Below are 14732 nucleotides of genomic sequence, written 5' to 3' on the forward strand. Positions count from 1 at the left end.
TCAAAGATGAAGAAAAATATGGAAGTCCGGGCATTTATGGGGCTGACGACCGTCATAGGTTGGTTTAAGTGATCACTTTACACACGTGTAACATTCACCAATTCTACCCATTATTGACAACCAACTACACAAATTCTTGGAAGTTATATATATATGAACCAATTTAGAAACCTTGTTCTTGAATCACTAGCACTTCACTAGAGACATCTAAATGCCAGCCCTGTAAATGCCCGGACTTATATATTCTTCTTCATCTTTGATGAGATGTCAAAAAATAATATAAAATATATTTTTGTATTTCTTTTTATTGACTAACCCGAGCAGTATTGGGGTTGTCCTGTTTCAAGTTATTTGGTGATGATTTCCTGCACCGACGAATTTTCTCGCCAAAATTCAACTTAATAATAATATAGAACTGAACTGAGCTGAACTGGAAGAGCTTTAGGTTGGGCTGCAATCGCTAAATTATCAAACGTCTTAAAACCCCCTAACATTCCCATCCATCTGCCGAAGAAAACATTCGATGCATGTTTACTTCCAGTGCTCCCTAACAAAACGAATCATATATAAACTCCGGGTAACACCAAGATCAATGGAGAGAAGGATGCTAAACATATCCCTTAAGGACCGAAAAACGAACGTTTGGATATGTGGCACGTGTGTTTGAAGATAGATATATGAAAAAGGTGCTTGACTGGAGGCCTAGCACAGGACGCAGAAGAGTGCGTAGGCCTCAGACAAGGTTGTCCGATGGCATTAAGAAAGTGGCTGGCCTGCACTGGAAGAGAGTCACGTCCAACAGATAACTGTGGAAGTCCAAGAGGGAGTCCTTTGTTCAATACTGGACACAAGAAGAAGGCTGAAGTAAATAAGTAAGTATAAATATTTTTATGTTGATACTACTACTTCCATCATCAAGTCGTTTCCCCATAAGGGTATCCAGAGACGTTGGAATGTTATAATTGACTTTCCTGACATACACTCCTAGCTTCTTCCACATCCATACATCCAATCATATATCGGTAGTGTAAAGGCAAAGGGCATCTGTATCAGACCAATTTTTACAGAAGAGAAAAACAAATTTGTGAAATTAAATAACTCATTTCTTTTATGTATTTTTATATGTACATATCTTAATAAAACTAAAAAAGTATTGCAACTACGGCTATATCCTTTTGCCAGATTATGGAATAAACTATTTTAGTCATTTTGTGGAACAAACTTAGAAAATGAAAAATTTGACAGATATACCCCTTTGCCATTATATTACCGATATGCTCTCCGGTTACATAGACTTTTAACACGATTAAATTTTAGACTCTTAATTGGTTTGGTCATGCCAAGTCTTTCTTGGCTGTAATTGTAATGTTCTCCCACCGACATTTGCTAAATATACTCTCTTGCTCATAGTCTCGTCATCCATTCACTCCGCATGTCCAAACCTCAAATAATATTTCAAGATTTTAATAGTGTGGTTGTCAATCATTGGTTGAACTGGCGAATGTTACACGTGTGTAAAATGATCATCTAAACCAGCCTATGACGGTTGCAGGCCCCGCAAATGCCCAGACTTCTATATTATTCTTCATCTTTATTGAGATGTCAAAAAATAACGTAAATTCAAGTATTGTTACATACAATTTACTTTTTTTGTTGTTGAAAATCCATGCTAATTGCACGACCCCCCATACCTTAAACTCAGGTTATAACCGGTGTTTGCTTGTTGAATAAAACACGTCTTGTAATGCTGCTCTAGTTTATCTTTAAAAAAAAACATTCCGAACGAATAACCTGATAGACATGGACAGCTAACTAGCTCCATATGGAAACTGGGTTTTCTTTACTCAATTCTAGGAATTCATTCCCATCTAAAAAGAGTTGATTTTTTTACATTCGTATATTAAAGATTTTATTGTATTTATTTAAGGCCCTTCCCTAAATATTAACTTATTATTCATTAAATCCAGATAACATTTGAATGTGATTGAATTTTTTTCTAAAAAAAAAAATTTTTGCATGCAAAAAATAAGTTTTTCTTCGAAATAAAAATATGGTTTTGAAAAGAAAAGAGTTATTGAAATATATGCAGTAAAAAAAATATTTTTTCTACATATTAAAAAAGTCTAATTCCAATAAATGTACTTATATTTCTTTTAAAAATTGCGCGCGAAGGCACAACCTACCTCTTGCGTGGTCGTCCGCGTACCGAAATTGAATTATAAGAATTCCCCCTTAAGGTTTAAATAAATCAATAAATAATTAATGAAATAATGTATTATATTTATCAAAAAAGGTTCAAAGTATAACAAATGCGATTTCTCCGAAGAATTCATGATAGATGTTCGAATTTCGATGAAATAAGGAATGAATGCAAGGCTGAGATAATTATTATCGATAAAGTTAAGAAAAGTGTTGAGATGGAATAAAGAACAGTAAAACAAATTTATGTGACGAATGTAGTTGCAATAGAAGCGGAGGAAGACGGAAGAAAGGCGTTATCGGGTATGTCAAATGCTTGAAAGTGGGCAGATCAGGAGTCAGATTAATCGGCGGGTGTGTATGAAGAGATGCATGAATGTGGAAGAAGGGAAGATTTTTTACAAATACAGATTTGTGTGGCGTTCGTTTCTCACTGCCTATCCCTGTTGGAAGCGGCGTGATGCTAAGTTAATAAGTTGGTGAATTACAATAAAATTTTACAAAATATTAAAGGATAAAACTAATAACACATCCCTTTTTCAAATATATGCATTGTCACTGGGTGTAGTATGCAATTCATCCAAAGTGACAAAGTTTCGAAATGTTTTTTCTTCTTCATATTCTTGTGTTTTCCACTGACCTGAATCTTTCTGTAAACTCTCCAATCCTATATATCACCCGAATTGAAATATTTCATAAAAGCTTACTTCTGACATGATATATCTCTCCTTACTTTCGAATTTCTCTTAATATCGTGTAAAATGTAAAATTTATCACATATCACACGCTTTATGACGATATCGATGATTCATAAAATAAACGATAAATAAATTTAAAAAATGTTTGTTTGCTCAAAATCTTTAATCTCCTCAGGAGTTGCTATGAAATTTGACAGTATGTTGCATTGGAATATGTGCTGTCGCAGGTAAAGACACCTGTCATATTACATATATTTGACACATCGTCGATTTGATGCAGTGCCTTATACACCACTTGAGTGTGGATAAGGTAAAATGGATGCAATGTACCTGAAGTACTTGAAAAGTTTAAATAAAAATATTTTCACTGTATATCCAGAGGGCTTACCATCAAAACGCAATACATCATACATTTCCGTGATAATGGACGTCCAAAGAGAAAACTTTATTCTTGGCATTCTTACACATTACTTTTTCATATAAATGATATTATTTTTCACCAATTGTAAAAAATATATTATACTTTTGGGTATTACTTACATATAATGAATGTGTATACCCAAAAGTACATTCTCTACAATTCTTCTTCTTCTTTTATGGATCCTCAGGATCTGTCTGTGCTGCCGCCTGTCCACCTTTTTGGACGTCTACCCGGGGGTCTACGTCCTTCAGGGTTTCCTTGATGGGCGATACGTGGAAGTCTGTCTTCTGACAATCCGTTTACACGCTCATTCCAGTATTGCCTTCGTGGGCGTCCCCACCTCACGATATCTTCCGTCTTACACATGCTTCAGATATCAGTGTTTCTTACGCAGTCTCGCAACGTTTTTCCGGTTATAGATCGGAGAGTTTTCATCTCAGAGATTTGAAATCAAGATTCGAAGTCTTTACAATTGATAATAAGTAATGTTTTCATTTAAATGAAAAAGTATTGTGTAAGAAACCCAGGAATAATGTTTTGAAGTATGACTTAATGCATTCTGCTAGTGCTCCCTACACGTTTTTTTATTATTTCACCATTATTATTTCCCTCAACTTTATAGCATGAATAATTCTAGTCATTGTAACGTTTGCATTAACCATTGAAACTCTACTTATTAACTTCATGTACATATCTGTATTATTTGCAGAAACGCACAAATACTCTTACGAATTCCAAGGAGCATAGGAAATGAACACGCAACCGTCATGATAAAATACATTTGTTTATACATAGTAAAATCTGAAATTTCAAAACGATTGAAAACAGTACGCATTAAATAAAATAATAGACTGTTCCAGGATTCGAACCGCAGTGATAAAAAGGTTTTCCTGTTACACGCATTTTTTTTAAGGAATAACCCGCAAAGCCTATACTTTTAGAGGCTTGTCTGCAGGTAAGATAGGGATAGGGAAGGTAAATGTGAAAAATTTATCACAAACTTCCAGACCTATTGAAAATAAATCTTTATATTATTTTTTTTTTTGACATCTCATCAAAGATGAAGAAGAATATGGAAGTCTGGGCATTTACGGGGCTGACGACCGTCATAGGCTGGTTTAAGTGATCACTTTACACACGTGTAACATTCACCAATTCTACCCATTATTGACAACCACACTACTCAAATTCTTGGAAGTACCATATATATGAACCAATTTAGAAACCTTGTTCTTGAATCACTAGAACTTCACTACAGACATCTATTGGTGAGATGTAAAGAAGCTTTTTACTAAGCAGAAACTCTTATATTAGTATGTGAAATCTTTCTCGAATCTTTATTGAATGGTGTTGAGTTGTGGTCCAGTGGTTAGTGTCGCGGAATCTTAAGTCAGAGTTTCTCGGTTGGAATCCACTCTACCACAATTTGATACCTATTTCTAATAATGAGACGCTTAGGCTTACAGAAATAGTGTGAAATTGAAATATTTGTGTGAATAATAAAAACATAAATTTTTATATTTTTAAAAATTATCATATTATATTTTTTAAAATAGACTATTTTTTCACTCAAGAATAGTACTTTCGAAGTACTTAACGTTTCTATTGAGGCGGGATATTCGATAGCCCGCTACTAAATTTTCTAAAAAATCCAGGTGACATTTCACGGAATTGATTTTTTTTCTTAAAACACGGTCTTCGTATTGATAAAAATGAGTTTTTATTGGAAATAAGTAGACGGCTCTGAAAAGAAAATATTTTACCGATGTTAAGTTTCAGAGAATACAGGACTTCCTCATTCTAACGTGCAGTATCGTAAATCAACGTTTCCAGATTCACCCATAAATGATTTAAATTAACATAAAAAATCCTTTTCTAAAATAAAAATATATCAAATCATACCACTAACCTTTACCATACTTACATGTAATAATTATTATTATACAATACTTAAACTCATTAAAATTTTAATTCATTTTGTCAGGAAAAAAATATGTAAAATCATGGTTTTCAACCCTTGCCTTGTTGTGTCTATAACAATTTTGTCTAGCCTCACTTCAGTCGATGATGTCGGTTACGACGAAACGCGTTCACTGATCAAATAAAATTTATGTGAAAAAACCATTGAGTTGTTATTTATTCTATAAAATTTTACAGGTTGTATTTTCGAGATATAATAATAAACGTAATGCCTGTCTGTGCAAGTTTTCTACTACAGCGAATTGGAATGAAACAAGTTATTTTGATTCAGCCAGATAATTCACTGGGGCATTCGATTGGACTATGTGACTTAAATAAATTATCATATCGTTAATACAGACAGAATATTAAGTCGTCATTGCAACAACAGAGCACTACATTTGAGATGAAATCTACTGTGAAATAATGTTTCAACTTAATTTTCAAAGATCTATCTAACTAACCATCTCGCCCCTTCTCAGCGGTAGGCATAGAGAATAGAACATCACACGACTGGCTGCATTCAGTCATTTCGACTGCATCCAGTTTACTTACATCCTTCTTTTACCAACTCCATGCTTCACTTCCGTGCATTAGGGTTGGAACCAGGACTCCGATGTGTAATGCCAGTTTAGCATTCGGGGAAAGGTTTTTATTTGCTATCACCGATTTCAGTGCACCATTCACTCTGTTCCTAGCATTCACTCTCCTTTCTATGGCTTTATCAATCTTTCCCCCTAGTAAACATACTTTCCAAGTATATGAAATCATCGACCTGTTCCATAATTTCCCCATTTACCAATGTTTCACACCAGATCTACATTCATCTCTTTCAAATACCAAAAATTTTGATTTGCCAACATTCATCAGCAAATTACTTTCCTTGCACACATCATACACTTTTGTCACCAACGCCTACAGGTTTCTCTGCTATTGGCAAGAAGAACAACATCGTCAGCATACAAATGGTAACAGACAGCCTATTTTTTCTTTCAGTTCTTTCATGCAATTATCCATGTAAAGGTTAAAAAAAAGCCAGGACGACATTACACATCCCTGTTTAACACCTTTAGCGAATTTAAACCAAGATGAAAATAAACCACTTTCCCTAGTGCATGCAGTGCTATCCTCGTACAAGGCTGAATTGCCTTAGCTACGTTTACCGTTTACTCCGTACTCAGATAACACCTTCCATAGTTTCGTTCTAACAATTCGGTCCAAGCTTTCTGCAAATCCACAATTGCGCAGAAAAGCTTTTAGTTTTCTACGTCTTGTCTAAAAAAGATCTACGTCTTGTTATTGAAAGTATGTGTTCAACAGCCATTCCTTCCCACCAACGATAGAGAAGGAATGGCAGTTTTATCGTTTATTTATGAATAGAGAAGACGATCTTCTTTTGGCGGCGTGGTCAGTCTCTAACTTTCTGGACTGAGCGAAGTATGTTTGCCTGGAGGTACATGTTCATAGTTTGGACGACAAAGAGGTAATGTTTCTCCCACTCTTCATTTGTGAGGGTAATTGGATTAAGATGTACATACGTAGTAAGGGAAATGAGGACGTGAACTCACCACCGGGCTGTTGGACTGGAGGAGACGGCGGCGCCTGGTGCGGCAGGTGCGGGGGGTGCGGCGGGTGCGGCGGGTGCGGCGGGTGCGGCGCGTGCGGCGGGTGCGGCGCGTGCGCCGGGTGCGGCAGGTGCGGCGCGTGCGGCGCGTGGTGCGCGTGCAGCGCGGGCGCGAGCAGCGCGGGCGGCTTGAGGGCGGGCGGGGAGAGCAGCGCCACGCCGGGGGAGGAGGGCGCCGAGTCGGCCGGGCTCAGGGGCGAGTCCGGCGGGGCGCGGGCGGCCGGCGGCGGGGGCGCGTAGTCCCGCGGCGAGGGCGCCGCCGAGGGCCCGTCCGCGCCGCAGACGGCCGTCTGCGCGCGAGCCTCATCCTGGGCCTGCGCACGCCGCAGCGCCGTCTGCATGGCCATCACGCGCTGGCGGTCAGCCGTCAGGCGGCACTTGTCGCAGTTGCAGTTGCGGTACTTGCAGTATCGCTTGTGGCCCTTGAGCGCGATCTTGAGGCGATGGTTGCGGCAGCGCGCGCAGTTGGGCGGCGTGCGCGGGCCCGCGGAGGCGCCGCTGCTGCCCCCGGAGCCCCCGTCCCGCCACCCGCCGCCCCCCATCCCCTCGCCGCATGCCGCCTCCACCGCTCCCCCTGGATATTCTACCTTGAGCTGAATCTTTCCGCCGAGCTGGAACGGCGGGCCACTGGCCTCTCGTCTCTCGCCGCCTAGCCGCCGTGTCTCATGAAGCCGGGTCCAGTCGGAGCCGCCGTCGCTGGCCTCCGTCCCGCTGTCGGCCACCCGCCTTCCGCCTAGTGACGCGCGCGGGACGGCGGAACGGAGCGCATCCGAGATCGCCGATCCGAATGGCAATGTCGGGATCGGGATCGGGATCGGGGTCGGGATGCGCCTATATCTCCGTTTAAATATAAGTCGGCTCTCCTCTCCGCTCGATCTCTCCGTTGGCGAGATTTTATTTAGATTCCCGCCGAGAGTACGTAACGGTAAGAGCAACTTTGTCACCCACTCGACACAGCGCGCTATCGGACGCGAGGATCACCTTGTTCTTTATCGCGAGTTTTATTAGTTCGCTCGGAGTCCTCTCCCGCGGTCGGTCTCCGGCTCTCGGGCCGGACTCGCTAGCATTCGGCGCACCAATACAGCGACACACCGACACACCGCGCCGTCAGATTAGTCTAAGTACAATTTTGACAGTTCCGTTACGTCAGTTCATAATAGAGCCACGTGCTGAAAAAACATGCGGCGCGCGCCTGAAAACTTTCGAACGCAATCCGACTGAAATCGGTTTATTTAGAACAGTTTATCGTGTATTAAAAATATTATTAAATTATTTAAAAAATTTAACTAAATTTAATATTCACTGATTTTTTGGAATAAGTACACAATAACGATCTCAAATAAAATTTGTAATATTATAATTTATAAGCAGGATTGATTATTTAGCACACAGTCGTCGCACGATCGTAGATCGGTCAGATAATGGTATCATTAACAGTATCGCATCGACAGTACACAACTCTGTATGGAGTTCATCACTCGTGACAGTAAGGGCGAATTTTCACTCGGTGCAGGGCAGATCGGTTCGGAACTTGGCACGAGTGCATCTATCGGTGCACGAGTCGGGTATTCGCGAGATTTGGCGCGGTTCGCGGGTCGGACGGGAGAGCTCCGGAGTGCCGGGCGGACGGTTCGGTCGGCGGAACGCGACTGGTTAGTGCAGGGCTGTCACGCGGCGAGCGGTGCTATGCGGATCGGCTGCACATGCACATGCAGCGCGCGCGCGTGTGTGAGTGAGTGCAATTTGCGGGGCCTTTGCGAGCGTGCGGCGGCCGAGCGCGCCGACAGGTGCGGGAAAATGGAAACTTTTATTGCCATTTTCCACTCTGCTCTATTCTCTGATAATGAACGGATAAATATTTAGGAATATCTGTTCAAAGGGATTTTCATCATATTTTCACTATCAATTAAATGTGTTGTCTGTTTTATTTGAAAACCTAATTGAACATTTGAGAAATTTGAGAGTCAAAAATTGTGAAATTCATGAATTCTACTTGTAGAATCAAAATCTGAATCTGAACTTGAAAATTTTTAAATTAATAAAAAAATAAACTGTGATATTAATTTCATTTAAAAAATAAAAATAACGATTTTTTTTATATTATTTATCTTAAAAATATCAACGCACCAGCTCTATATATATATATATATATATATATATATATATATATATATATATATATATATATATATATATATATATATATATATATATATATATATATATATATATATATATATATATATATATATATATATATATATATATATATATATATATATATATATATATATATATATATATATATATATATATATATATATATATATATATATATATATATATATATATATATATATATATATATATATATATATATATATATTTATATACACCACAGCGCCTGTCAATATTCATTCGATATTTCATATTCTGCATATTAAAAACGATGAAATTTTAAAATGGAGAAGAATATTTTTACTATTTTTATTTTTATTAAAAATAAAAGCACATCGATTCATTTTATTTCAAATATTGAAAATTGCTGATCATTATTTAAAATCAATAGAGTTTAAAAAAATTGAAACAACTGTATTTTCGTTAAACTATCACAATACCAAATGTTTTTTTTTCATTAAATATTTTATTCATTCGATAATCGTATTCCATGTTTTGTATTTCAATCATCGTCCAAAGACTCAAATTAATTTTTTAGAATTTAAGATATGTTTAAATAAAATTTTGTTACAAAATATAAACGCAAAAATAAAACCGTGCAAAAATGTATAAAGTGAAAACCTTGACATTGAATGTGAACGCTTACAGTGAGATAAAAATTCAAGAATATAAAAACCTTATCTACATATTTAAATAAATGATAATTATTACCGTTATTTTTTATGATTCTCGTGTAACTTTTTTTTTTCACTTTTGTTAATTTTGAATTGATTAAAAAGAATGTACATGCTTGTTTGAGAAAGTTTATATTATAGTGAATATGCTTGCGTCATTTCAGTCTGGATTTTTTCAAGGGTATTATTCAATTCAGACTTTGAATATTTGTGTTCGTACAAAAGGAAACCTTTAAGTGCTATATCGGCAACGTTATTAAAATATATTATTTATTGGCTTTTGATGTGTTTTCCAAGGCTTTCCGTAGAACAGTAACGCTTTGTCAAATGAATAATAATGTTTCAAAAGAAGTTTTTTCTAAAAAAAACCTTTGTATTTAAAATTCAAAGTTGATAATAATGTGTCGGATTTAGGTTACATATGTAGCTAGAATATAATTTTATATATCAAATAACTATTTGGTCAATTTATCATTTTAATAAAAAAAATTATAAAACCCTTATCCGCACCCAATGGTGCATAGGGCACTGCTTCATATAAACGCAGTGTTATCTTGATCGTTTACACATGAAGGAAAGATGATCAGCCCTCCGCTTGAGGTACCAATCCAGAGTAATATTGAATAAATATTACGGTGAGAAAAAATATTCTTATTTATTTGATCCCCCTTGGGAATCGAATCCGGGACCTCCAGAACGGTAGTCGAACGTGCTGACCATTACACTACGGAGGCAAAGGAAGTTAGGGGGAGGGGGTGTTAGTCAAGCGGGCGTCATATTTGAAAAGAAAGGAATGCGAAGGTGAAGAATTTTGAAACAATGTACTTTTTATATATTATTTATTAAATTTATATTAGAATTTAAGTTTTTTTGGATATCAAAATTTTCTAAATAATTCATAATTTGACCTTTGTGTGCTACAAGGTGTAATAATTTTATTTTATGATAGTAGAATGAAAAAAATTAAATGAGTGGAAATATTTAAATGTGAAAAAAAAATTATGAGTGGAAAAAAAACAAGTGTTTTCGTAAATAATTTTTACATATCTTATGTAAATGCCGAAACAATTAATGAAATATTTAAAGTTTTGCTGGAATTTATACATTTAAGAATAAAAATTGTAACGAAAAGTCTTTTTATATCTAGAAGATGAACTTTTCTTTAGATTCAAGTATTTTTTACCCGTGAATAGTTGAAAAATTATAGACTTGGAAATATTTAAAACCCGTATAGACTTGGAATGAACATGAATAAATCACTATATTTACTGATTATAGTATGTTCTTTTAAGTTACTAATTTTTAATAAATTTTCAAAATATATTTAAAAGAAAATTGTTAAAGTAATTAAGGTCCCGCACTTATACCAAGAAAAGTTTACGACTCGACGCGAGACGGGTCTAGGGCAGTACGGTGGGACGAGGGGGTCGGCGGGGGGAACAGTTGCAATGTTATGCGATTTTCTTCGCTATAGACAAGTTTACCAATTACAAGCGCGTGTATGTTCGAGACGAATATTGCGTGTGTATAAAGTGATATTAATAATTGGCCATACGAAAAAAATACTCCCGTTCAAAAAACGCGACTTTTTTCGACGCTCGGCGAACAAGTGGTTCCGAACTCGGATGGGTATGCAAATGCAACATCTTTGTTAGGATTGTGATAGGTTTGTGTCAAGAAAAAAGGGATCCGCAACATAATGACGATGAATAATAAATATTCCAAAAAAAACTAAAAAAAACTTACATCTTTAAAACCATACGTAACATCCTGAATATTGTATATAAGGCTTGAGTAAAAAATAACTACGCGTTTTTTTATATATATTTTTTTAAATAACTAAACGCGTATACCATTTTTTAATCGGATTTTTTTAGTTCGTTAATTAGAGGTCCGTTACATCGAGTTTTTACTGTACAATGTATTTTGTTTGTAATAGCCAAAATCTCTAGCAAACAATTAGAGGCTTGTAAAATAAATAAATAAAAATGTGTGATATATATATATATATATATATATATATATATATATATATATATATATATATATATATATATATATATATATATATATATATATATATATATATATATATATATATATATATATATATATATATATATATATATATATATATATATATATATATATATATATATATATATGTATATATTTATATATATTTATATATATATATATATAATATATATATATATATATATATATATATATATATATATGTATATATATATATATGTATATATATATATATATATATATATATATATATATATATATATATATATATACACACATATATATTTATATATATATATATATGTATATATATATATATATATATATGTATATATATATATATATTTATATATATATATACATATATATATCTTCTTCTTCAAGCCCTTATCCACACCCCAATGATGCATAGGGCACCGCATCATATAAACGCAGTATTATCTTGATCGTTAACACACGAAGGAAAGGTGATCAGCCCTCCGTTTCAGCTACTAGTCCAGGGTTATATTGAATAAATATTAGAGTAAAAAATCACATATATTTATTTGACTCCCCCTAGGAATCGAACCCGGGACCTCTAGAACGGTAGCCGAGCGTGCTGACCATTACACTACGGAGGTGGACAAATATATTTATTTAGATACATAATTTTTTTGCATTTAAAAAAATCAAATGGCCTGTTATAATTTGTGTAATTTCCAGGTATAAGTAATGATTGATAATTGATACTATCTCTTTCACTATATGTTCGGAAATACGTTGCATTCAGAAGCTGTTAACATTATCAACTCCAGAATGGTTACAATTTTCTGAAGGAAGTATCAATACATGTGTACATTATCAATGCTCTTTTAAATGATACCCTGCTTGACCTTATCTCTAATTCCATGCCAAATAAGATTGCCATTCTGACGAAAAAAACATATGCTTATAGCTCTTAGTTATATTATTCACATAAATCAGTTTTATCAGACGAGGAAGGTAAGATTTTGGTCGAATTTACATTCGATTACAAATATTTTCTTTCTCTTTGGGTACCAAAAGACCACAATCAATAACAGTGATATATCTCAGTGCTACGCAACCTTTTCTCACCAACTTAACACCAAATTCTTTATATTATAGAATTCCGAAGCTCACTAAAAACTCAAATATATAGACCATTGAAAAAAATTCTAGTTATAATAATTATTCAATACTATTTAATAAAATAGACAATATAATGAAAAATAATTTGTCTTCTTCTCCTTCCTGGCTCCATTCCAGCTTATCGTCTTTGTAGACTGTTGAGATCAGCTCTCCTCGTCCTTAGGTTATAAGTCCTTCTATCAAAACTTCTATTCGAAAACTTTTCGAACTCTTTCCTTGGACGAACAAGAACATTTTCTTCTGATTTACTTTGCTTGCCCTTGGAGGCCCGCATGCTAGTTCTGACATATTGTCAGTCTCTAGATCACAGAGAGAAGAATCACCCTTGCTGCCAGACAGGGTAATGCAACTTAGCGTTTGATTTTTCATGAAGCTTTGGTTTTTTTACTATAAAGTTTTTATCCACCGATGGTCGTCAAGCGTGAAACCAGAGAAGTCTAGCTTACAAGGGCTGTATTTGTATCATTAGTCTAGCGATGACCGAATATCGAATTTGACTAATGAGCCTGGATACCCATTAGAGATGGTGTGTGCGACTAGTACCCGAATAAACCGAATATGAAAAGTAATTTTTCATTGCGTATTAAATACATAATGAAAAATTGTAAAATGTCAAATACATTGAATTCGACCGCGGCACATCTGTATCCGGCTCACGGCACATCGGTTGGGGAGCACTGATAAATCCCATACTAAATCTTTAATTCACTGGGTATTTCTTGTATCGTGACAATCGTCAACTAGGGGCTTTGACAATTAAATTTAAAGCAACAAAGGATTCGAAAGACCAATCTACAATGATACACTTGCTAAATTATTTCGTAATCTTATGTTTTCAGTTGTACAATTACATCAAATGCAAATGTAAAAATAATATAACATTTATAATATAACACTTTATCGCATAACCAATTACCCTACATTAGTATAGATGTAAGCTTTGCAGTGATATTACTTGGTGGAACTGCATTTTATATAGTAAAATAACAACTAAATAGTTTTTTCTACATATATTTTTTTGACAGGTGACCGGGTTCTGTCGTTATCGAAATCAGCAGACTAGTGGGAGGCTAGATGAAAGGTTTCATACACAAGAAGGCAAGGGTTTAAAGCCAAGATTTTATAAAAAATTCAGTCAAAATGAATTTAAATTGAGTGAATTTAAGTAAGTATTAAAATAGTAATTACATTTGCTAGTATATTTGTCAACCAACAGTTCCAAACTCCTCTATACATTATTTAAGTTTATAAAGGTTTTATAGGTGTCTCAAGTTGAAATGTGTTAGGTTGTGGTCCCGTGGTTAGTGTCGTGGACTCTCGAGTCGGAGTTTCTGGGTTCGAACCCACGCCACCACAATTTACACTCTGTTCACAGATATTAAGCCTGTACATTTTTAAAAATTATTTTGTTTCAATTTATTTAATTAATAACTAAAAAAACTATTTTTATAATGAGTCGATTAGGCAAACAAAATAGCATGAAATGGAAGCATTTTTGTAAATAATAAAAACATAAATATTTCTCTACAAGTAATAAATAATATATGTTGTATTCGAAATATCGTATATTGTGGAAACTCAAATGTTCCAATGTCGAAGAACTGCCTGTAGCTATATTGGCACAGAATTACGCTTCCGAACTTAAATAGCATGTTATTAAACGCCATATTATGGTACATTATAATGTCTCCCGATGTGTATGAATATTGCGCATGTACGAACAGCACAATTCTATATCTGTACAAGATTAATTGAATGCGATTTGTAATGTACCTACTCGCAGTGTGGTCGGA

At 35.3% G+C, this 14732-nt stretch overlaps 2 protein-coding genes across 6 annotated transcripts in view; one reads left to right on the forward strand and one right to left on the reverse strand.

The window, feature by feature from the left end:
• dsx (transcription factor doublesex) overlaps positions 1 to 7557 on the reverse strand; it is a 240136-nt gene extending 232579 nt beyond the window's left edge. For all 5 annotated transcript variants that reach the window (XR_015838388.1, XR_015838387.1, XR_015838386.1 and 2 more), the window contains exon 1: positions 6846 to 7557. Coding sequence is in view for 2 of the 5 variants with exons in the window: in XM_088268804.1 (XP_088124930.1) it covers positions 6846 to 7443 (598 nt within the window). In the remaining 3 variants the exon portion in view is untranslated. The remainder of the gene's footprint in view (positions 1 to 6845) is intronic.
• An 808-nt stretch (positions 7558 to 8365) lies between these two features.
• On the forward strand, positions 8366 to 14049 carry LOC148304150 (uncharacterized). Its single transcript, XM_088268806.1, has 2 exons — positions 8366 to 8633; positions 13965 to 14049. The coding sequence occupies exons 1-2, from the start codon at positions 8366 to 8368 to the stop codon at positions 14000 to 14002; spliced, it is 306 nt and encodes a 101-aa protein (XP_088124932.1). The 3' UTR covers positions 14003 to 14049.
• Positions 14050 to 14732: the final 683 nt, after the last annotated feature.

This window comes from Brachycentrus maculatus, unplaced genomic scaffold (genome assembly GCF_059751285.1).
Source record: "Brachycentrus maculatus isolate JH-2025_06_01 unplaced genomic scaffold, ASM5975128v1 h1tg000328l, whole genome shotgun sequence".
Taxonomy (NCBI): domain Eukaryota; kingdom Metazoa; phylum Arthropoda; class Insecta; order Trichoptera; family Brachycentridae; genus Brachycentrus; species Brachycentrus maculatus.